Consider the following 26,167-nt stretch of genomic DNA (forward strand, 5'->3'; position numbering starts at 1 on the left):
CCTGGTGATGTGGACATCCTCTGAGAGGGTCTCACTCAGACAAATGACTGGTGCCAGAAACATGGCCTCAAGCTGAATACCAAAAAATGCATCATCATCCCCTTTGGGATGAGTGACATCCCTACAAATTATCACATTAATAACAACGTCCTAAGCGTGCAATCAGTCTTGAGGGATTTGGGCACCCAGGTTGAAAGCAACCTGACTTTTGACTACCATGTTGCTTCCATTGTACGGAAAGCCTTCTACATGGCCCACCTCATAAGTAAGGGTATGTCATCCAGAGATAAGGAGGTCATAACATCCCTGTATTCTTCCCTTATAAGGCCCATTATTTAGTACAATGCCCCTTTTAGCATATACCTCACAAAGCACATGCAGAAGCTGGAGAGACCACAGAGGTTCCTCACCAGGAGAATCCAGGGCCCCAAACATCTACCATACACAGATAGGCCAAAAACCCTATCCCTCTACTCACTTTCATATAGACTCCTCAGAGGTGACCTCTGTCTGGCATTCAAGGTGAACACAGACCCCACCTTGCTGGAACTGTCTGCAAGTCAAGCTCCACTTGAATAACTCGCACTCTTGGCTGCAGCCTGGTCTATGACATCAACAGGATTTGTTGGTGGGACAGATTTGTGTCCCAGAGACTCCCCCATCTATGGAACAGCTCCATCTCCATGTCAAGCAGAGTATGTCATTATCCCTTTTTAAGCGCAACGTGGATAACTGGATGGGAAAAAGAAAATATATCCCTGGGATTCCACCTGTGTCCCTGCTGACTTGTCTAAATATGGGCTAAACTCTTGACTAGGCTTATAAGGAACTCAGGGCTAATAGCCTAGTAACCACCTATGATCCTAGGAATGCATACTTTAATGAAATAGTCCATTGCTGAAGATGAACTTGCTGAAATGACAGAAAACATTCCAGGGATATAGGTAGTTAGACTGAGGAGGCGAGTCTCCTGAAAGAATCCATGCAGCATACTGTTGAGTAACGACACATTACACTATATTGTTACAAACTTTTCAGTAAAGGAACACTGAACATCCAAATATCTCATGGTGTATTCTGTACATTAGCCCGTGAAGATGCTAAGTCCTAAAAGAGTGCATAATGAGCTCTGTTCTCTAAGCTCCAAAAGATACTGAGGTCAAAAAGATCTCAGACTAGGGTTTGTATACTAGGCCCCAAAAGGCCATGGGTGCCAAAAGTCTCAGTAGGGGCTCTGTATTCTAAGCCTCTCCATAAGCCATTCTGAACATTACTCTGTAAGAAAACTGATCCTCACAAATGTATAGTGGGACTTTGACAGCAACTGTGAAAGACTCCGAATGCATGATGCAGACCATATTGTTATGCCTGTCAACCCCTTATAGTCAGTATTACACACAGGTCACTGCAGAATAATGGCACCGATCACCAGGGTCCCTTAATGATCCCTCTGTAACTATAACAGTGAGTACAATACAGTGTACAATGAGCAGATCGCCAGGGTCCCTTAATGAGCCTTCTACAGCTATAACACTGAATATGATACACTGTACAATCAGCAGTAACATTAGTGAGCTCTGAGAAGTCCACAGTTTGTGGTACACCCAAACTCATGGAACAGGATGAATCATAGGGTACTTGTATGTACTTAAATGTTGGAAAAGGAATCTAATCTATGGAAAACACCTTGACATTCAGGAGGCTAAACTGTACTAGTTTATCTTCTTAATAAGCAGTTAGGAATATACTGTCATAAGCATATATAAGGTAATATAGAAAAAAACAGTAAATGAATCCCAGACTTACCAAGGGCATGTTTACCTTTCTGAAAGACAGTTTCTGCTTGGTCATGTCTTGTATGACGTTGATTAGTAGCTTCTGTGCCCTATACAAACAAAGTATGCTATTATTATTATTATTATTATTATTATTATTATTATTATTATTATTATTATTACTACTACTACTACTATTTGTGTTACTTTAGGCCAAATGAGTAAAATTCAAGTCTACATGGCAGATATGTCCAACGTGCAGTACTCTGGGAAGGATGGGTGTGGGCCAGTGGGCAGATGTAATACCTGTATTACCTGAAGGCAATCATTTTGAAGAAATGAACAGCAAAATAAAACTACTAAAGGACACATTGAATTACCTTGCCTACAACAAGTTCGTGAAAAAAAAGTCATAGAAATGTGTAATGAACTTTTAGTTGGTGGTCAAGTAAAGCAGTCATCATTTTTCTTTGTTGAGTATTTTATTTTCATTTTTTAACAGGTCACTCTTGACCTGTTTGCAATGCACATCAATGATTTCCTGTTTCTGAGGTGTTTCTTCACCAGGCAGATTATTAGTGTATATGTTTATTTGGTTATTTATTTATGACTGCTCTTCTTAAGCTAACATGCATAAGGCATGCCTCTGTGTTGCTGGTGGCCAAGGGTCAATGACAAGTCTGAGCTGCCAGAAGACTCTGCACTCTGCATAAGATAGCTGTAGGCCTGTTCTTTTTTCACAGGAAAGGACCAAAGGCTGAAGCACCACTTATGTGGCACTTGGTAGACATTAGAGCACCTTCTAAATGTTGTAGATTGAAAAACAACTGTGGTGGAGCCATAACATGGTGACAAAAGGAAAAATGTATCTTAGCTCTAACTGTTGGCATTCAGGCTTCCTTATCTCGGATGTGGAATCAACTTTTTGTAGCATTAACTCCAAACTGCTTTTAGAGTAAAATTTGAAAGACAATTTTGGTAGAGGGGATAAAATATTCATTCATTGTTAAGCTACACTATTTGCAAGTAGTATGTGGTACCTATCATGTTCTTAATGCCCTTCTAAGTCAACCAAACTCAGCGTGTATCTCCAGATCACTTACTCATTGTAGTTGGGCACTATGCCACCATAGAGATCTTTCATGCTACAGTGGTCCACTTGGAAAGCATACCACACATTTTGTCCCTGGTAAAGTGTGTCTGTGATGTGAAGAATCTCATTGCACTGGACAGTCAGTCCTACTCCCATCTCTTTGTTCATTGCCATGTTCACCCGGATGTAAAAAGAGTCACCAGATGTCGCCTGTTTGTTGTCCAGTTTCTTCAGAAGCCTTTGGTAACCTGAGTAGCAGGAGATAAAGTAGAACATAGTCACTGGCTTATAGAAAGCAAAGGGCTTCTGCACTAATCTAACATTCTGAAGTCTGATTGACATTGTTACTAAAAATACTGTTCTAAATATGAGGTTATTGTATATGCACACGGGCAGACATACTTACACATACATATGGTATCACCAGTAAAGAAAGTGATGCATTGTAAAGGTCTTTGATGCAATTTTGTACCTAGTTAAGAGATCATAGCTTCATGATGACCCAGAAATGGTGGATGTAGCTTTGTTAAAGGGGCAATAGTAAGCTTCCAGGGTGAAAGACAGAGTTAATATTAGAGATGTCACCTATCATGACCTGGCTTAAGGACCAGAAATGGAAGAGAGTGGTTAAGTGGTTGCTGTCCTAACTACATGGCTTAAGGAGTATGGGAATAAGGAAATGTCTACAAACTGCAGATGGCTAGTGGAAGCTCTGTTGCTTTGTAGCAGTGTGTGTGTGTGTGTGTGTGTGTGTGTGTGTGTGTGTGTGTGTGTGTGTCTTGTACCTTTATGTGTAAGAGTGAATGCATAAATACTGCTGACATGCAGAATAACATAGCTCATTAGATGAACTGACAGAATCATGGAAAAAAATTCAGAATCCCAGAAAGGGTTTAATTCAGACATCACACAACCTTGGGGGAAAAGAAGTGTGTGTGTGTGTGTGTGTGTGTGTGTGTGTGTGTGTGTGTGTGTGTGTGTGTGTGTGTGTGTGTGTGTGTGTGTGTGTGTGTGTGCGCCTTGTACCTTTATGTGTAAGAGTGAATGCATAAATACTGCTGGCATGCAGAATAACATAGGCCATTAGATGAACTGACAGAATCTTGGAAAAAATTCAGAATCCCAGAAAGGATTTAATTTAGACATCACACAACCTTGGGAAAAAAGAAATGCCCATCCCACCAAGCAGTGTGACCTCCACATTACAATAATTAATGGGTGTGTGGGAGACATGATCGGTACCACGGGTCTCTTTCCCTGCAGAAAACAGTGTTTTTGAGCTTTCTTAGTCTCAATTAGCTTTTTTTCACCAATTTATTGTTTCCATTTTGAAGTTGAGATTCTGTTTGTCTGTCTTGTATGTGTTGGTTTTCTGTATGAGAAATGTATTGCATTTTATGGAGAAGGGGAGAAGTAAATGTTGGAATTATTGCATATCCTGACTTTCAGACAAGCATTACTGCCTTCCCAGGCTGGAGAAAAGAGAGGGTAAACTTGGCAGGGTGGAGGAAAGTGATGGCACTCTTTACGGGTTGGAAGAAGATGACTGCACACTTGCCTAACTAAGGCAAGCCCAGCTGCACCTCCCATGTGGGGAGAATACCCCCAAACTTACCTAAAACTACTCCCTACTGCAATGTCACACAATAGAGGAAAAAAGGAAAAACTTCACTTGTCAGAGAAAGGTGTTTCAACACAACTTTTTCACCAAACTTTTTTTTTCATTTTAATTGAATTAGATCAACTAGCTCCGCATTTCTTTGGTTAGACTATAGAAACAATAGACAAGACAAAATGACAGTGCAGTGGTGGTGGTGGTGGGGGGGGGGGTATGTAGCTTAATGTTTTGATACATACACAAAATGTGTAATGTAAGTGGATCAAATGGTCTGCCTTCAGTATATCACTCCTTTACAGCCTCCTTATGACTCCATATTAAATGTCATATCAGGTATATAGCAGACTCTGCTGAGAAAGCGTCTGGGCAGAGCACTATATAAATACCAGGAAAAGACTGGGGATGAGGGCTTCCAAAGAAGGGCTTACTGCAGAGACAAAAGGCAGAGCACTAATCATGACATTTTACACTGGTTTGTGCATCTAACACTAGGTTCTTTTGCTGACTTGACACTGTAAAATCATCAGAAGGTCACCCAACAGCCAAAAAGCTGAGCATCTCAAAGACACACGTGTAAGATAAAAGGCTGTGATCTGAATTCAGAGCTAAGTCATTATAAGACTGATGACAGTTTTGTTGATATCCCACTTCTGTGAATTTGTTTGGAAATCCCCCCCTCCTTAATGTGACCTCAAAGGTGATTATTTTAAGTAAGGGGTGCAGGAGATAGAAGCTCCTGATTAGAAGAGATTGGGGGAGGGGGTTCCCCTCCAGTATCACCCATAGCTGTCTTGCTGGAGGCCATTGGTACAATGTGCATGCTTATTCTTGAGTATGGAATAGGCAGCAAACAATATCCTGTCAATCATAATGGAAGCATGCTTGGGAACACAGATTTCATAGCATGTAAAGGTTGTAAAAGAAAAAGCAGTGGAAAAAAACCCCAAACAACCAAGTGCACAAGCAGCCTACTGGTGGCATGGATTCTTCATACACTGTCAAAACCCAGCTGTGCTGTGCCTCTCCAGACTAAAAAACAGAAAATATAAAAAAACTGTTATCACACACAAAAGGCATCCAACCTATTAAATGGTTTGCTGCACTGTTAAATGGCACATGAAATAATGCAGCTTATCAGCCTATATGCTTGCAAAAGAAAGAGGTGCTGTGTAGCATGAAAGAATGGATATCCAAAGAAATGACATCTGAAATGATAACACGTACCATGCATGCATGATAAAAATTAATGGCAGTTTGAAACTTACCTTCATGGTTTGCACGTAGAGACAGACAGCAGCATCCTTTCACTTGATTCAGGTTCCAGGTAGCTTCCTCCAAAGTAGCCTGCTCCAGAATAGCACTGGACCTCTTATCCAGTTCGTCATATTCCACCTTTAGGGAAAACAGAACATAGCACCTGCTTAAAACAGAAGCACCAAATGAATCGTGCAAGAGAGACCTCACAACAACAAGCAACAAAAGCAGAGCTCCATGCTGTTAACTACCTGAATACTTTTTCTGCATTACTGAGGAACTTCAGTGGAAGAGAACTAGGTAAAAGTGCAGAACTGGCCACGGCTTCAGATTTAAAATATGAATAATTCTTTTCATATTAGCATTTCCATATTGTTTACAATCATATTTTCCTTTGACAACACTTAACCTTTGAAAAAAATAACAATAGGAAAATCACAGAAAGAGAGAGACAGACAGACAGAGAGACAAAGAGACAAGAAGAACCAATTCTGACACCCACTACATGCATCAGAATGTTCTGTCACTCTGTTATCCTGATGTCAGACACAGGGATTCTGATGTCACAGCAGTACTGTAGAAGTTCCTTTACTCTGAAAATATATACTTTAAAAATGATACCCCTCTCAAATAGCTTTCTAAACTGTGCTGCCTCTGTCCAAAGCATCACTGTTCATTCTTTGAAACCTGCTTTGCGTTATTCAGGTGAGTATGGGGAGCACCATGCCTATTCCAGTGCTCAGAAGTAGTAAGGCAGAGAACTAATCATGACATTATTCTTTTCTACGTATTGCACACAAAAGTGTAATTAAGACGACTCCCAGTTCACCTAAAGGCATATTGGTGGGATGGAGGAGGAAGTCAAACCACCTGCTGAAAGCCAAAATGCAGACAGTGAAGGCAGGCAGACTTTGCCAAGAAGACGCCACAGCTGAGAATTGAACCAGCGAACCAAAAACTATGATACAGCAATGCTTATTATTATACTGATCTGCCATGCTGAAATGCATTATAGTATCCTAAATACCAAACTTTGAATTAAGATTCTAAAATGCATTGCACTTTTTAGTAGAGTTTAAAAGGTGTTGTACTTTTTCAAATATCATAGATGTCATTTTTTTTTATTAAAATGCCAGTCCTGTTCTTAAGCTCCTCCAACATCTGAGGCACCATCTTCACTCATGCTATCAAACCTGATATAGTTTTCTCAGCATACCTCTCGACCTCTTAGAGCAAGAAATCTGGACAAAGTCATAAATAAAAGTGGAAGGGACAATTTTTAAATATCTGTCTTACAAACTTAGAAAGTTGATAGAATAATAGGTTTTGCATTAGCATGAATTTTCTGAAGGGTATGAAGTCTGAAACTCAAAATGCCTGTCATTATTTTCTAACTTTAGTGGCAAATCATTAGAGACTGATGTGTCAGAAAACCACAATTTTATGAAAAATTGAACGAAAATATGAGGCAAAAATCTGGACATTCTGCGAAAATCTGTACTGTTGAGAAGTATGTTTTTCAGAATGGTTACACACTGCTATAGAAACATCATGGCATCCAATACATTGAATAAATCATCCCCACCAACCGTGTAACATGCCTTTTTTTAACTTTTAAACAGAGACTTGCAGTGGCCTTCCCCCATCTGTGCATCTTGAATTATCGTTACGTTCTCAGGGTATTTTCAAAGATTTTCCTTCCTCTCACAATCCCATTAGCCTTTATTCCACATGTTTTTGGTTATCTTGATTCTATCAGTCCTATTGTGTCTAACATTTAATTAGATAGATTTATACTATACTCTTATATTTTCATACTTTCAATGTCCTATTCTATGAATATCTGGTTATTCAGTCACTATTAGCAATATCATTATGATATTGCTCTGTCACCATGTATAATGTAGCCACTGTTTTCATTTCATTGTTGTAGAGTCTTTCTTATATTTGTATCCTCTGGTGATTTTGCTTATTGCGAATCTTTATAATTGTCAATTATTTATATTATTGTTGCAGAGCCCTTCTGCTATTTTGTCAACTGGTTTTTATGAATAACATCACAGTCCCATTAATTTAAATATATAAATCCTATTGGGTTTGTATATATTCTAATCTGAGTGAGAATTATCTATAGTGAGTATTCTTGGATATATTTCTCTGCCTAGATATGGTAAAATGTTTTTGATATGTTCTATGTAAGTTAATTTTTGGAACGACGCTTTATGCCCTTTTGTTTTATATTAAATTTATGTTTGATTAGCTATCGGCTTGTGCGCTTAACGTAGCGCAATTTATGTGCCGGAAGTGTGTTTTCTATTACTTAGAAATAAAAATAAATATAAAAATTAGCATCTTCTTGGCATATTATTTTTATGCATGTTAGCCACTAATTTGTGTGCCTACCATAGCGGAATTTGGCATATGATAATATGATAGAAGTGTATTTTTTAATATTTAAATATAAAAATGAAATATAAATAATGAATTAGAATAATATGGAATAATAATAGAATCATTTGATATTTTCGTATTAATATTATTATTATTATTATTATAATAAGGCATTATATATTTATTAATAATTAATGTGAGTTTTTAGTTTTTAGTTAATATAGATTAAATTCATAGTATTATTTTTATGCTGTTACTGTTCAAATTTTGAATATATGAAATTCCTTGATTGATGTATATTTGTTAGTTTTATTTACGTATGTTTTTATATTTTTGCGTCTCTTGTATGCTTACTTTTTATATTTGTGATATGTTGGATAAGCATCATTGAGCTAAATGAAAATGGTTTTACACTTTTGTATTGTTGTCATTACCTTTTTTATGGTGATTTTATATAAGTATTTTGGCTATATTCCTAGCCTTTTATGGGCAACATTTCCTGATACATGAATCTTTGAGTCAATGGTTTTTAGACCTTAATTGTTTGATTACGCTTATTGCAGAATCAAGTACTATTGGTAATTCTAGCATTAGATTTTCTGAATATGGGCATAGCTTCCTGCAAGCGCACACTGAAAGTTTTACCAAATATTTAGATGATTACGGCATGAATACTTCTATGCCTTTCTTGTTTATGCTAAGATATTTACCTAATGACTATCAACACTATTCACATTTACAATTTTGTATTTGATGTGTTTTTGAATGATGATAAGGTTGTTTATGTTTAAATGTGTCAGCCTGTTTGTGATGTCAACTGTGAATTTTTATTTCATACCAACAAGCACTTTGATTGCTTAGTTAATGATTGTCTTAATGATTTAATTGAAAGGTAATGCATTTGGTATAAAAGTGCTCATTTGGCTTTGTAATTTGTAACCTGAGGAAGCGCAATTTATATTGCGTGAAAGCGCTTGTTCTTTTTGATCTACAATAAATTCATCTTTAAATTTTTCATCTTCGTGGTGGTTTCTACATTTCTTCAGTCTCACAATCCCATTCCGTACAAAATGTTTAAAAAACATTGAATCGCTTTTATCAGTCTTTTTTATCAGTATCATCATATAGACACTGTGGTCATGATTTAATACTGAAACAGGGATGTAGTGTTAAGGACCTTGAGGGTGTTTACCATCCTTCAAAATGACTAAGAGAACCTCCCTCCTCCAACAACTTGGAACCTGATGAGCTTCAAACACTTGATTCACTAATTGCATTCAAACTATATCAGTTTTTCCCTCCTGACTTCCAAATGTCTGTGGGAATGCTTTCCACTCCATCTGTCTTGTCGGATGATGGTGACTTCATCCTTCAGGTGTTGTGCTTGCTCCTTGCTTAATTTTTGTATGGTCACCTATTTATTTATTTATTTATTATTTATTTTGCATTTGTTTATTTGGAAGGTCCGACTGGGTCATGAGGTACCCATTTTCAGAGGAGGCCTGGGGAGAAAAACTCCAGATACATATGGTTAACAGAATGAAAAACTAGACAGACATAATAAACTCATAACATACAAGCACAAATAAGAAAACTCCACATTAGTTTGTCAGAATGAGAACTTAACAGACATAATAAAGTCATTACATTCAAGCACAACATTTGAAAAACTACACATTAGTTTGTCAGAATAACAACAGATATAATAAAGGCACCCTGTTCAAGCATAAATTATATGGAAAGCCTGATAATAGGAAGATGCAGCATTATTTATATAATACATGATTATCATAATGATTATTAATATTCTGGAGACCATGAAATATAATAACAGATTATATTGGTGAAGGTATAGGATAGTACAAGTAGAGAAGGGTAGGGTGTGATAGAGGGGATAGTAGGAATAGATGTGGAAAAGGTATGAGTGTAACCTCAAGGAATATGTGTAGAAAAAGGGAGGGTATGGTAAGTAAGTAGTGGGGATAGAGACAATAGAGGTAGAAAAAGGTATGAGTACCTCAGCCTGGGCTCATACAGAGAGCAAATCCAAGCTTTGTTGAAGTCACGTCTTCTAAATATTCCTCTAGTTAAATCTTACTACCTATTCCTGTTTCCACTGTCTTGTATAACTCCTGGTAGTAGCCCTTAAAGTCTTCGAATTTACCTTTTATACTGTTTAAAGTTTAACCTGTTTTATATTTAACCTATTCGTTGACAGGGAATGAACTGTCGCTTTTCAGGGACAACCTGGGTGCACTTTCTGGTCATATGGTAGACAAATGAAGGTGGAAAGAATCGAACTCTGTACCTTGGGCACAGTAAACATCTTATTAACAGCTCAGAGCATCAGTCCCCTTCGCTAACTGCCAGACAGGAATTATAAGACCAACATGCCACTTTTACTTTAATTAACATTTTTTCCACTTTCTGCCACCTCATTTTAACTGGCAGAATCCTTAAAGTCCTCTTCTTGTGGGCAAAATATATTCCTTTTACTGAAGTATTTGAAAATGTAGCCTTCCATCAATGTAGGTTTCCAGTTCTTTTTTTTACCTTACTCATTTTTAAGGAGCTATCCTACAGACATTAAACTGTAACTCTCTTAATTCTGGTTTATAATAAAATTTTAAACCACTTACAATCCTTAAACTGGTGTGACTCCATATAAATGACAGCCATTTATTTGACAAATTCCTTACAACTATCCCACTTCTCTAGATTAAACTAATTGACCATGTTAGGTTTTTAAGACCTTCATTAGCCACTTATTAAACTGCATATTTGATAATAAATAAGTCTGCAGTCTTGGTTGTCTTATATAATGCTTTCCATCTACCACTTGTAATCTGATTTGTATGGGTGCACAATATGAAAGTAACATTGCCCAGCTTCGAAGTTTTTTGCTGGATTAGCATGTTCACCAGATGTAAATATTTAATTTATTCTGGACCATCCATCTTGATTGCCAGGAGCTTTAAGTAAGGTCCAGGCTGAAACTATAACTAATAATGCATATATGATTTGCATAATTTCTTCAGCTGAGACAACTTGTATTTAGCTGACTCTCTTTTTGCATCTAGCTGTCTAATAGTCAAATTCTAGTCAGTGAATAAAACCAGTGCTCCATTCTAGAAAGCTAAAACTTGCGTCAACATATGTCTAATGTCTAGGTTAATTAATATCACATCATGAGGGAAGATAAAATGATTGCATGTGTAGTACTTGATAAGTTCCCTTTAATCCTTCATAGCACTCTTTGGGATCCACTGTCTGGTCATCTATATCAGTGGGTAACTCCATTGATAAAACAGTCATCACTTACCTTCATCCCTCCTTAAAAACTTCTGACATAAGCAACGTCTCACATTCAGTTGTAAAAAAATGGAACTCCCTGCCTCTAACCACCAGAACTATTTCTAAACTACCCACCTTAAAATGCTCCCTAAAAGAATACTTTCCAAAAACATGGACCTGCTCCTACGCCAGTCCTGTCTAAACTTAGTCACTATACTTCACTCACCCCCTTCAACCTCAGTCTCACACCTCACATCCCTCTCCAGACACCTACTCCACTCCTTTCTTTTGTGTTTCCCAGTACTTTACCATATCCACTTCAACTCTGCAAATCTGTCCTCTGCCTTGTTCTCTTTCCTCTCTACTCACCTAAGCAGCCTGAAGACACCCTACCCTGCACTCCTCTTATGACTTCCTTTTCTCTCTATCCTTTTTCCTTCTATAACCATAATATAACACCATCTGTCATACTAAGAAATCACTCAATTTTCTCTCACTGTCTCAAATCATGTAAGCTGCAATATCTCTTTCACATATCTTATTAGAATTGCCTCAGGCCTCATTTATTGCGTACTAATCTATGTAATAATATGACTAATGAGTTTTTCCCCACATATTTTCTCCAACTCATGTTATGTTTTTCATTGCACTCTACTATGAAACATACATTCCATGTTCTTTTCATTACATTTTTTCACTCCTTTGTTTTGTTGTGTAACATGATACATTGTGATTTAAAATATCTGTAATTGATTTTTGAAATATTGTGATAGTGGAGCTTTTCTCCTCTGGCCTCTGCTGAAAATGGGCACTTTCTGGCTCAGTTGAACTTTCCCAGTAAACAAATATCAAATAAATAGATAATTATACAATTACCCCCCCCCCCCATTAATATTCCAAAACGTGCAAGTTGATTGGCCAGTGTGCCCATTGTAAATCCCACAATTTACCAATGGAAAAAGGTCTGGTCACCCAAACTTTTTTCCTTTGATATAAAGTGTCCAAAACTTTTTTTTTTATAAAAAAAAAAAAAAACAAACAAAAAAACCCTGGAGCAATGGAGACTTTCTTTTCTCCATTGCTTCCGTTTCAAAGCATTGATGTACTGGGTATGCGTGGGAACGTAAGTCCCATATGCATGAGCAGTACATCAACAAAGGGAAGCAGTATACCACCACCAGTGGAAGAACAGTAATGCACTATTATACAAAGACATTATTTAAGAAAAGTAAGTATTTTTTTTCTTAAATAATGTTATCGTATAATAGCAATAACCAACTCTGTGGTTGTGGTATATTGAAGATTTACCCACGGCCAGACCTCTCAATTGTACCGAATTTCTCGGTAAATACCGAGTTTGAGGACAAAATATTGGGGTGCCATGAATTTACGAGTGGCCCCTTTAATTTCCGAATTTTGGCGGTCGCTGGGTTTTTTTTTTTTTTTTTGTTTGTTTTTTTTAGAATTTGCTCTTGACGTCACTGTCAAAAGGCAGGCAGACAACCTGATTGTCAGAATGCACAGCCAATGAGGCATTCATTTGTAGTGTGTTGTACTTCCTTTAATTTAACTTGCTCTGAAGGCGCCAATGCACCACGTGTTTTATTCAAGCACTAGTGAGTGCAGCAAAGCGACATTAGCTTTATCTTTTTCTTCCTTCTTCTTGTCCAGAGTCAGGGTAAAACAAGATCGTAAGGCTTAACATATATTGCCTTTGCCTTATGTGTGTGCAAGAGCTATGAGAAACAAGCTGAAAAGGAAATGGCATGGCAGTCTGCGTGCAAACGTGTAGGTATTGCTTTTAAGCTTTTCATTCTGCAGAATGTGACTTGGAATGTATATTGCGTTATGCATTTGTGTTTTTTTTTTCTGTTTGAAGTCCTGGTAAGCTGAAATGAGAAACAGGCAAAGGTGGCAGACAGTTGAAGTTCTTATGTACGGGAAAGAATGGCAATTGTTTATTTTAGGTCAGTGAGGATGACTGCAAATGGGGCTAGTTGAAAGCCGGGTCACAGTACAGTCGTCATGCTTGCTTGTCTGTTAGCTTATTTTAACTGTTCTTTAGATTTAATTTGATCTTTTGTTTAGACTTCAAGTTTCACCAAAGCAAAAAAGAAAAAACGCAGTGCTTGTTACAGTAATGGGTGTGCGGGTGGTATGGAGTTTAAGAAAAGACATATACACTCTACTAATTCTGGTGGTGTAGCAGCAGAAAGTGTATTGCTTTTTTCTGGTTAAGCAGTTCTTATGTGTGAGAACGGCAGTCTGCTGGAGACAGAAGTGCATTGCTTTTCCGTTCTATTAAGCTTAATTTCTAATTGAGAAACTCCAGTCTGCAGAAGTGTATTGCTTTTCCTTTAAGCTGGAATAGGAAACAGTTACAGCAGCCTGCAGGAGTGTATTGCTTTTCTAGTAAGCTTCTAATGAAGAAACTGCAGAATGCAGAAGTGTATTGCTTTTTCTGTTAAAAAAAAAAAAATCAGAAGCTTATGTGTGGTATTGCTTACTGCAGTGCAGAAGTCAATTGCCTTGTGTGGTATTGCTTACTGCAGAAGTCAATTGCTTTTTGCATTAGTGTATTGTTTTTTCTGTTAAGCTTCTAATTCTTTAGGTGTGGTGTTGCTTACTGCAAAAGTCAATTGCTTTGTGGTGTTATTGCTTACTGCAGATGGCTTATACTTGTGGTCTGTTCCTCTTAAAATTTGTGGTTTGTGGCAAATGTGAGAACTGAATTCACTAAATAATGATAGCCATTTATGTTTTAGTCATCCTATCTTTCAGGAAGTGCATGGTAACACAACACTTTATTCTAGCAACTTTTCTAGGATTACACAAGCAATGTTTGAAATGTATCCCTAATTTTGGGACCCCCCCCATACATTTTGGCTTTTGAATGTCTTGTGTTGCATAGTTTTTCAGGGGGACAAGTTTAGCGCTGCTTATATAAAGTCTGTTTGTGTTAGTAGCACAACAGGTAGAATACTTGCTTTTAATGCAGAAGGCGGTGGCTTCTACTCCCACAGTATGTAGCTAGATTGTTGATACAGCACTGTGTACGTTTAAAGGGGTTGTGGATGCTGTAGTCCTAAGAATGTCCTTTTTGGTGGAGAATGGAGATACCTAGTAACTATGAACCTGTTATCAGTTTGCCATCCATTCCCTATTGCAATATTAATACCTTATCATTTTTAATGCAACATAGGCAATTTATTCCTCAAGGGCAACAGGGACATTATTTTTAGATGAAACAATGATATATAAAGTTGTTTGCTAATTGCTAGCAGCAAACTCTTCATTACGTACTGATCTCTCTAATGTGTAATTATTTAGATGACTTTTTACTTCTGCAGAGATTGTGCATATTTACTAATAATGGTGGATTGTGGAAGTTTGTAAGGCTTTTATGATGGAAATGTTCTGAAATGGGCAGTTTTGTCATTATTGGTTTACGCATTTTCTTTCACTGCTTACTGGAAAAATGTTCAAAACAAATTTAAAGCATATTCTAACAAGTGTGCTGTATTATGCAAGGAGCAAGGAATATAATTTAATACAATCGTGAAGGTGCATCAAAGAACACATGTATGTTTTGCTTTCATGTGCAAGGAGTCTATGATTTGAAAACAGCCCAAAGGTAATCTTTATCCACCACTGGCCAGATGCATTTTCATTTTCTTTGAATGTGAGTTTCATTGCTGTTTCAATGAATGAGTTTCAAGGGCAGAGAAGTTTTAATGCTAAGTCCATTTTCATTTGTCATTGTGAGACTGTATTGATTTATTTAGCAGATTTCTGTTAGTGTTTGTGTTATAAAATGTAAATAAAAGTTTTAAATGAAATCAAATCATTGTAAAAGTAAAGCAGTATGCACATTCCAGTGTTTATGGTAAATGGGGCAAAATAGCCATGTAATGGGGCATTGGAATGGCTGCCGGGGGAGGGCTGTGTATGGGGGGAGCCCATTCAACCATGGTTTTGTGATGGGGGAAGGGTGGAAAACACTGACAGCCCTGGGGCCTGGGCAGCACAAACTCTAGCTATGCTACTGATCAGTAGGCCATGGAGAATGACTTTTGGAGGTCCTAGCAAACTAAATATTCTTTTGCTAAGAATTAGAATGTTGCCTACCATACCATTAAATGCCCTACTTTTACCACAAAACCCAAGTGGGTCACCAAAAACAAAATCCTTAGGTTCATCTTCTCCCTTTCCAGTGAAAATCATTGCTACACATTTAGAAAAAAATGGTTATCATTTACTACAGGGTCTGGGCCCGGCTGGGGCCATATTTTGGTTCTGTTCTTCAGTTTGCGTTTGAACGGCAATATCCCACAATTCTATTGGAGTGGGTGGAGTTGCTTAATTATGTATGCAAATTTTATATTAATTAGTGTACAGATTTGTACCTATTTTCATGGGCCTTTGTCCAGATTTTTGATGTTTCCAGGTTGAGAGGTATGCCCACGGTTGACTTTATTTAATCACTCGGGCTTCACCCTCATGATTAAACCACGCCAACCATGGGTAAATCTTCAATATACCACACCATGTCATTGGTTATTACTTAAATAAATTACAGCTAGCGCTTAAATCCAGACACAAAGCCCTTCTATCCATCTTAACTGGATTTGCAAGTCCATTGACATTTCAATCCAATATATTTAATGTTTCTATATCAAAACTAGGTTATCCCAAAAATATGTCTTTACATCCCAGTAACACCTGCCAAACTTCCCAAATCATCCCTCTAACCCATACAGCATCACCTACTAAACCCCCACCTCATCCCTTTAACCCACTGCCAGAGATAAGTTTGCTCCAGCATTTATTTTGTAAATGCTCATCTTCATAAGGAACAGTGCCCTTATTATCTACTTCAACACATATTTGTCGCTGGTATTTAACCTTTTCTTCTCATTGTCCCAGCCCCTTATAATTCAGATCCTCTGACTTCCTTGTTAAGAATGCTGTAACTCACTGGACCTTGTAACAAAAGCAACCAGCACAAAAATCCAAAACCTTTAAAAACAAATTTTATAACTATACACAACAACCATTTCAATCCTTCTAAACGGGAGGCACCTGCCTTATTTTTGCATCATTTCCCTGTCTCTGCCAAATTGATTTGGAGGTTACAAAAAGCACTTTCACTCTAGAGGCATCACAGGCACCAACCCACCACCCAAACTAGGACTATATGTATTTTCAGCAATTTTGTATTCCTCATGATCATACTTCAAATGTCTATTTCTTTGGTCAGTCCAAACATTTTACTTGATTCATTGTTAATATTTGGATAAAGTAAGAAACAGATATAAATCATCTTACTCAAGTCGTATCCTTCATATCAATGCATCAGTGAAGGTTAAACCAAGTTATACCAGATTTCATAAGTGTCAGACTCACAAGATTTTGCTGCATATACTATGAATTGTGAAACAATTCGTTTCATGTAGTAATATAAAAGCAGTCATGACTTGGCTTTACTTATCTCCAAAGTCCAAGCCTAAATTTTCAAACTAAGTGAAAGTTGAGTCAATGTCCTTCCTCTCAACATGGTAATGAATATAAAGAAATGTGACAACAACACAAGTCAAATGATTACAAATATCTGGATACAGCTTATCACAATAAATGAACCAAGCATTACCATCACCCCCCCCCCCCACCAGCAATTATAACTATATCAAAGGTGATTACTTGCTGTTTGCAGTTTGTTTCCTGTACCCTCCCTTACACATACTTATTTTAACTCTGTCAGTACGGCACAAATATTATTCCCATTCCCAGAAGCCCCAACACTCACCTTAGCTGTCACTCAGTATTTCTTTTAATTGACAAAAAGTATTATTGATTGATCAAGTAGTTCCCATAACATGGTTCAGGTATTTTGAAATCCATAATGAATTATACTCACTTTGTGTACACTTTTCTAACACTCATTCTTACAGCATAACTAGCATTATTTAAAAAGTGGCTTCAACTTCATATTCTCCTGTTCCCCATTTATGTTCTTTTTTGCTCAATAGGTAAATATGAGCAAAGTGTACAAATTACTATTAATGACTGTTATAGATTTATATACTCGTTTTATGATTCTCTTTCATGCATTACTTAATGTTTCTTTATGATTCTTGCTTTATGTATTATTGTAACTCTGGAGCTTTTCTTCCCGGGTTTCCACTGAAAAGGGGTTTCATGCCCTTTTGAACTTTCCTAGTAAGCAAATGCAAATAAAATAAATGAATGAAATAAGTAATTGCAGTACACAACATGTTAAAGCACAGCTATAAAACACCATCCCAAATCAATTTAAATAATGCAGTGAAACATGTTCCTTTATCTTTTATCATTGCACAGTGGGACCAATTTGCTTCCTGACATCATAAACAAATATTAAAATTACTTTCTTTAGTGTTGCCTCTTTCCCCAGTTTTCCATGACAGCTTGCTAATAACACATTTGTACAAAGATATGAAGTAATAGCCATCCAGTACTTTCATGCTAATTGTTGCATTAATTCTAAAGTGTTTAAACACCAACATGTAAAATTTGAGCTTAATACAACAAAATTCAGAATATCATATGTAGTCCCCCCATGCGCACATACTTACAGCTACAGCAACTTATCATTAAAGCTTATAGCTCCGAACTCAGTAGAAATTCATATCTGGAATGTCTACACTCATCCTCAGAACAAAACATTTTGGACTGTCATCTTTCCTTTCTCAAACAAGCCTCAGAGAGGGTTCATAGGTTTATACTAGGCTATCTGCCCTAAGGCATTTATAAGCCTAGCCCAGAGTTTTTGTGGCTTACGCCACCCCTTATGTTAAAAAATACTGTGCCCATTAGTTTGTTGTGCCTCTGTCCAGCAGTGACACAGAGATGATTCCCGGGGTAAACCTACGATCTCCCATCCACCGGTCAAGATTACTCTTGAACAGAGCCAGCGAGGTGCTCTGCCTCACATGGACCGGGATTTTATTCCACAACATAGGGAGTCTCTGGGTGACAAATCTATCCCTCCAGCATGTCCTATTTATATCCGTGCTAAGGTTTAAGTTGCTTGCTCTAGTGGATCTGGTAGATTTGGATTTTTTGAGGTGGAGCATGTCCATTAATTCCGGGTTGGACATGGCCTTGTATATCAGGCACAGGTCACCTCTGAGCAGACGGTATGCGACTGAATAGAGCTGGAGTTTCTTCAGTCTGACAGCATATGACAGATTTTGGAGTCCCTTTATCCTTTTGGTGAGGAACTTTTGGGGTCTCTCCAATTGCTGCAGGTGTCGGGTGAGATACATCCCGAATGGGGCATTGTACTCTATCATTGGTCTGATAAGTGAAGAGTACAGGGGAACAATGACCTCACTTGATCTGGATGTGAATCCCTTCATGATCAGGTGGGCAATGTAGAAGGTTTTTCTAACCACTTTAGCAATGTGAGTGTCAAAAGAAAGGCCACTGTCAACCTGGGTCCCCAGGTCCCTGATAACCTCTTCTGTGCTTAGTGGATTGCCACCTATATGGTAGCTTGGGGTTACCTTGTTTTTCCCGAAGGGTATGACTACACATTTTTTGGCATTTAACTTCAGGCCATGGCTCTGGCACCAGCTATCAGTTTCCGTGAGACCCCTCAGAAGGATATCTGTGTCCGATGTACTTTCCACTATGGCTCCCAGTTTGCAGTCATCTGCAAACTTTGTCAGCCATAGTCCTCCTATGTTAGCCTGTACTTCTGAGAAGTAGATGCCGAACAACAGGGGGCCAAGGACTGAGCCCTGTGGGACACCACTTGTGACCGGCTTGGAGTCTGACATGGCGCCAGCTACTCTAACCCTGTGGGTTCTGTCCTTTAGCCAGTTTGCAACCCATCTTGTGACATATGGGTTTATATTTAAGCTGGTAAGTTTCTCTATAATACCCGAATGGGGTATTGTGTCGAAAGCTTTTGCAAGGTCAAGGTAGGCTGTATGGACTGCCTTTCCCTCATCAATGGCCTTGGTGAGTGTTTCGAAGAAGTCGACCAAGTTCAAAAGGCATGATCTGCCCTTGACAAAGCCAAACTGGGTCGGGTCCAATGTCTGCAAGTCCCCTATGTCTTTGTTTATGAGCTCCATTATGATCCTCTCCATAGCTTTGCAGACCAGGCTTGTTAAGCTTATGGGGCGGTAATTACCAAGGTCCATAGAGGCACCGCCTTTGTGGAGTGGGACCACAGTTGCCGTACACCACTCCTTGGGCACGTATTCTGTGGTAAGGCTAAGATTAAACAGCTGCCTTATGTGCGGGTTTAGTTCCTCATTGAGTTCATGTAGCACACAGCCGGGGACACCATCCAGTCCCATTGATGCTGTGTTTTTAGCTTTAGAGAGAGCAGCTTTCACCTGCGCATTGGAGATGTCTGGGAAGCTGCACTCCGCTGGGATAGTTATCTCTCCTTTTGGGTGGGAGAGGGGGGTGAAGTTTGCACTGAGCCTGTCTGCCAGTATGTTGGCAATGTCTGTGGGTTCATTGATTTTTGTATCATTTTGGACTAATTCTGAGCATATCTGGGAGTTTCCACCCAGGTTTCTAACATAGCTGAAGAAGGCCTTATGATTGTCTTTTGAATCTATGGCAATTTTTCTCTCAAAGTTGGCCTTGGATGATTTTATGAGTGCTCGTATTTTTTTACTAATAATGATCAAAGGTGTCTTCTCTTTTATGGATTTTGCTCTATCATGTAACAGCTTTCTCCTCTTATTGTAAAGTTTGTTTATGGCTGGGGTCCACCAGACTGGACGTTTGCCCTTGGTGGAAAGAGTCTTGGTTTTATTAGGGATTGCCTGATCCATGCAGTCCTGGAGGTGTTCGTAGAAGGCATTTGTAAGGGCTTCCGCAGCTTGGGTTGTGGTTTCCACTGGCTCGGGGCCTTGAAGGATACCACACCAGTCTTGAGTAGTGTGAAGTTTGCTTTAGAGAAGTTCTTCACTGTGGTCTTTTGTTTGGGGTGGGGGCGGGATGTGGATATCCAGTGAGATTAGTTTATGATCTGATCTCACCAATGAGGGATATACTTCCGGTGTGGAGCATTTTGTCCCCATGTTTGTGATGATGAGATCTAGTATATTTTCTCCTCTTGTGGGAACGGTGACTAGTTGTTCCATGGCATTTGAATTTATGAACTCCAGGAACCTTTGGGCTAGAAAGTTTGGGCTTGAGTAATGTTCCCAGTCTATATTCGGGTAGTTGAAGTCACTCAATATAATGGTGTTTGGAGATACATTTATACCCTCCAGTGTCTTCAGGAAGGCTGTGTGGGGTTCCTGAGTTTGAGAGGGTGGCCTGTAGCATGCTACAAATTGTAGAGCAGTTTTGCCTATGGTTAATTGCACCTGGATGGTTTCCGATGCTTGTGCGTTGCCACCAACCTGGAGGTGTGGGTATCCTTGATGAATATGGATACACCCTCCTTTTGTGGTGTGGTCCGGGTTTTGGGGCGGAACGCATGATATGAGGTAAAACCTGATAGTGCCGGGTGCTCTCAGGAGCCTTGAACCAGGTTTCAGTCACAGCACAGACATCGATGTTCTCCATACTGAGAAGGGCCTCGAGTGCGTGCATTTTGAGATTTAGACTTCTGACATTGAGCAGCATTACCCTTAGTTTCTTCCCATTTTTGTTTTCTAGGGTGGTAGGTTTAGAATTTGAGCCTTGCCTAAAAAAGGCACTATGGGGTGGCAAGAGCCTTAGCCAATATCCGGAATCCCAGGGTGACAGGTGCAAGCCGTCCCTTGCGAAGCAGCGTGGCTTGTCAAGCATGTCATCCCAGGCAGACAGACACTGGATCCCCTTTGAATGACACCAGAAATTAAGCCAATTGTTAAAGCTTATCATCTTGTCTCTATGTTGTGGCATCATTCTTGGTGAAGGAAGGATGCTGCTCAGGGTCAGGGTCATACCTGCCTGGGCTACATAATCAGAGAGCTCCTCTATGTCTCTTTTCATGTAGTCCAGGGAGGTACGTCTCAAGTCGTTCACACCAGCATGGACAATGACTGTGTCATATTTGTACTTGCTGTGGAGTGACCCGAGTGCTTGTGTTATGTGGCAGATTCTAGCGCCCGATAGGCAGCTTACTGTGACCCTCTCCTTGTTCAGCCTGGTGAGTGGGACGTCAGTGTGCCTGACTATGGAGTCACCTATGACAAGTATGTTTGGTGTTGTATTTGGCCTTAAGGGCTGTGACTGCTCTGCACACTGATTTTGTGTTTTATGTGTTGCCTGTGGTGTGTCATGAGGTGGCGGTTGCTTGGGTGTCTGCTTTGGAGGCCTCTGGTTGGATTGAGAACCCAAACTGACACCTCCATTTTATTTATTTTCCCTTTTGTATGTCTATCCCCCTAAAGAAATCAGAATTTTCTGAACTTCATACTGTAAATCTAAGACTCCATCAACATCATCTCACTTTTAACGTTCCTCAGCAATTGTAGACGTTTCCTACCAAATAGTTTAATTGCACATAAGAGTCTCACTTACATTGCTTGGCAGACTAGACTGATTTTGGTAGCTGAGATAATTTATGACAAGATAAAGGGTGGGGACAAGAACATATTGGAATAAATATTCTGTAAAGATAAAGGTAAACATTCATGCCATTCCATCTCTCACCCTGCAGATGTTGTATCCCATAGAACACGTGTATTTCAGGAGGCCATAGGGATCTGCAAGTTAAGTCATAGCAAAAAAGAAATCTAGTGAGGAAGAAGGAGAGATGCATGACTGTAAATGTGACTTGGCAGAGGTACCAACCAGCTAGGCCAAATGAAAGATAGCTGAAATGGACATTTGAAGGGATGTACAAAGAGGGCAGGAACAAAAATGAACAGAGCTAACAGGAAATTGAGATGGGGCAGAAATAATGTGAAAGGAAATAGTCAGAGTTCAAAATGGTGTCAGTGTCCAAGAAGGTAGAACACAAAATAATATTTCAGAATCACTCAATCTGATCTATTTTGTACTGAAAATAGAATATTCTGTACTATTCATATGAGCAATGCAACATAAAGTGTAGTACAATATTTTCCACATATTGTATTATCAGTGCTTCATTTCTGTTGTTTAATTCTTTATGTATTTATCTTCATAAGTATTACTTGACTTCTGCTATTTGGTTGTGATCAATACACAGAAATGTCTGTTATCAGGTTTAGTTTAGAATGATGATATGTAAGGCCAAGGCAAGGCAAAAACAAAACAAAACAAAAACAAACAATGCACAGTGAAAAATGTGATGATAGTTTAGATATTTACCCACACAGGAACGGGGTCTGAGGTTGCCATAATTCATTTCACTTGGAGACTGTGTAATCATTGGGTACTAACATTATATAGCATTTATCTATTCTGTGAAAGAATACAGTTTGTCATAATTAATAATATTTTTGAATGCAGTGTGTGTATGCGTTAATGCATGTGTCTGTCTCAGGGAGAATGCTTGTTATAAAATGACAAAGAAGAGGAAAACTTAGAAGTGGTAATCAGCAGGGATTTTGAGTTTCTATCTTAAGACTGCATTAGAACAATGATTAAAAATTTGAAAAAAATTATATTGCTTTTATATGAAACCTTATTACATCAACAGGTAAAATATGCCACCATATTCTTGTCACTAGGATGAAAATACAAGAATGTTCCTAGAGAGAGGTTTGAATTTAAAAATAAATGGCATATTTACCTGGCTTTTATTTTATCACATTATAGATTTTCTTAACATATTTCCTTTTCTCAGAATGCTAATCTAGATAGATTTATTTTGCTTAAGCTTGTAATTTCAGATTTTTTTTGTCAGTACTAAAAAGGTTGTGCTATGTTGGCCACTGTGGTGCAGTGGTTAATGTTGTCTCCTCACAGCAGGAGGTTCTGTGGTTCAATTCTCGGCTGGAGCACCCTCTGTGCAGAGCCTGCATGTTCTCCCCGCAGTCGAGTAGGTGTGTGTGTGTGTGTGTGTGTGTGTGTGTGTGTGTGTGTGTGTGTGTGTGTCTGTGTGTGTCTGTGTGTGTGTGTGTGTGTGTGTGTGTGTGTGTGTCTTCTGTGAAGGTTGGGTCTGGGCTGGCAACTTGAGACAGTAAAAACTCCACTGCCAATCAATCTGTGGACTGCTGATCTGCTGTGGCGACCCCTAACGAGAGACGTCAAAATACTTCCAACTAAAAAGGTTGTGGTATCCAAAAACAAACACTGTCTGGAATGGAGATGGCTACAATTTGAGAGGAGAGGCTAGGTTGTGGTAGTAGGTGTACAATTCCCAAACTCTTACCTTTGTCCCTGGTGCTTAGCTGGTTGAATGAAATATCATTTAAAGCAAAATGGAAAGATTAGATCTCCACTGTCAGAAATACAGAAGAACCTGATAAGGAAAGCAAATTAAAATAAACCAGTGATTCTGCCCTGGTGTGGAATTGACAGGTTCAGATCAATATGAAAGATAGGCTGGTTTCATTTAAGCTGTACTGTATTTTAAGAGCAGCAGGAGAAAGAAACTGATATCTTCCAGAATACTGAACCACTCAACATTACAGTAGTAATCCTAATCATCACATGTACATCTAGGTCAGAAAGTTACTTTGGTGAAAAAGTAGATGAGAACCAACATTAGGCTGATACTGCTGTCCTGTGTGCTATACATCCTAGCTAATGTTTGAATTAGTGACACTGAAACAAAAAGGATCTTAACCCTGATGATAACAGTCTTGAAGAAGTGTATTATTTAGCGCAATTACATATTTCATTTGGCACTCCAGAAATATAAGAAATGGTTCACAATATTGACAAAATCTGATAGTGTGATGTTTTTAAATAACCACACTGTTATGTTCCTGCAAACGTAACAACTTTTGACTACTAGTCTGACCTGCTGTCTTTAACTGTAGTCAGCACTGCTTTGTTAAAGTGACCGGCCACACGCAATAGTCCACACCAGTATCTAGCAGTACGTAGTGCTTACATGTCAGAATTACACATTTCATCACTTTTACTAGAAATTACTAGAAATTACAAACTATTTTCTCACTTTGACTAATGTGACTGAACTGGACAATCTACATATGATAGTTAAAAAAAAACACCTGTCAGTATTGTGTTCCTGTTCATATTATCTACTGAGTGCCATGCAGTAAGAAGTGATAATGAACTAGAAAGCATTCTTCAGGTAGCACCTGATGTGTCTAAACTTACATGCATGATCTGTGTCCCTGGCATTAAGGAGAGATCATCTGCTGCACTTCCTGGTGTCACCTTATGAATGTAGATCCCTGACTCGTTGCCACCGATTATTGAAATCTGTTCCAAAAGGGCATCTCCTTGAAAGGCAATGGTAGTGACCCGACTTGAAATACGCCTTGCAACTCGACGACCTCTTGGGAAAATGAATGCGCTGTTACAGAAAAAATAAATGCTCAGTCATTTGTTCTAATCCTCAACTGCATATATTATTGAGTTAGCATAATACTATAGAAATGATTAGAATTAATTTCAAATTCTGAACAGGTGGGGAGCAAATACATGCTGTTTACATCTAATGGCAGCACAGCACAGTGATGCAACTCTGTGTGTTCCTGCCTCACAGTGCTTGGTTTTTCAATTTAATTCTTGGCTGAGGTACCTTTCGTAAGGAATCTGCACATGCTATCTTTGTCTGTTTGGGTCTTCACTGGGTGCTCCAGTTTGCTCCCTTATCCTAAATAATATGTAATAGGTTAACTTGTAAGTGAACTTGTGATTATCCATATTTCCCTTAGCTGTGTTTGCTATGCTCTTAGGGCATGATGGGTTAATTCTCTGCTTTCTGCACGCTGAGTGACAGGATAGGCACCAGCTTCACAGTCTGAACATGACTATGTTATTTTCAAATCAAACCTGAGCCAGGTCAACATAATTCGACCACTTATGATTGTTATATCATCACATGGTTCATCTTGAACACTATAAAATACACTGAAAACAAACCGTATGTACAAAGATGTTACTGTTTTATGATAAGCAGCTCTATCATATTTTCGACTTCATCAGATTGTGAGAATCTCATTTTTTTAAATCACACTTAAATAGAAAGTTTAAAAAAATCACATAACTATATATATCACGACTTTGAAAAATCATATGAATTAACATAAAATTAAATTAAAATGACTTGCTATCTATAAAAATCTTCATTTTACATCAGTACTATTACAAGTAAATTTGCAAAAACATTATTTATATTTAAGTGCACACTTTTTTTTTTTGTAAAACACGTTTGAAATTCAGAGCTTCATTTTTGCCATAAAAAACACAAGCATCTAGTTTTAAAGGACAGGCAAATTTCCTAATATCTTATTCATTTTCTGTATCTCCCAGTGAACCTCATATTAATGCTACATATAATCATAAACCAAAAACTTTTAAAACCTACACATATTAATGAATGTTTACCATACATTTCAACTGTCTTGATTTTGGCAGAATGTGCATTATTGTCTTATATTACATTTTAGTGGCTGAAATGTATTCATATATTGTCTCTTGCAATTTCCTTAGTGTTCTTCCTACATAAATGTTTTCCACTGTGTAGAATTTTCTAAATAAACCATAGATTTAGGTGTGAACATATTTCTGGTGGTTTTACTTTTTAGCTCATCTTATTTTGAGTCTGAATTAGTACATTTAGAAATGAGTTATTGTCAGAAGAGTTAAGCAAATGATCCTGTTTCAGTACAA

The 26,167-nt window shown here is 38.3% G+C and overlaps 1 protein-coding gene across 1 annotated transcript in view; it reads right to left on the reverse strand.

Moving 5' to 3' along the window:
- The window catches only part of CARD14 (caspase recruitment domain family member 14), a 186,298-nt gene that overhangs the window by 26,314 nt on the left and 133,817 nt on the right, over positions 1 to 26,167 (reverse strand). The window contains exons 13-16 of the mRNA XM_044068083.1: positions 24,647 to 24,845; positions 5,752 to 5,878; positions 2,879 to 3,116; positions 1,807 to 1,885 (exon numbers count right to left, since the gene is read on the reverse strand). Coding sequence (XP_043924018.1) covers positions 1,807 to 1,885; positions 2,879 to 3,116; positions 5,752 to 5,878; positions 24,647 to 24,845 — 643 coding nt within the window. The remainder of the gene's footprint in view (positions 1 to 1,806; positions 1,886 to 2,878; positions 3,117 to 5,751; positions 5,879 to 24,646; positions 24,846 to 26,167) is intronic.

This window comes from Protopterus annectens, chromosome 4.part0, assembly GCF_019279795.1.
Source record: "Protopterus annectens isolate FY-2018-M chromosome 4.part0, PAN1.0, whole genome shotgun sequence".
NCBI classification, from domain to species: domain Eukaryota; kingdom Metazoa; phylum Chordata; order Ceratodontiformes; family Protopteridae; genus Protopterus; species Protopterus annectens.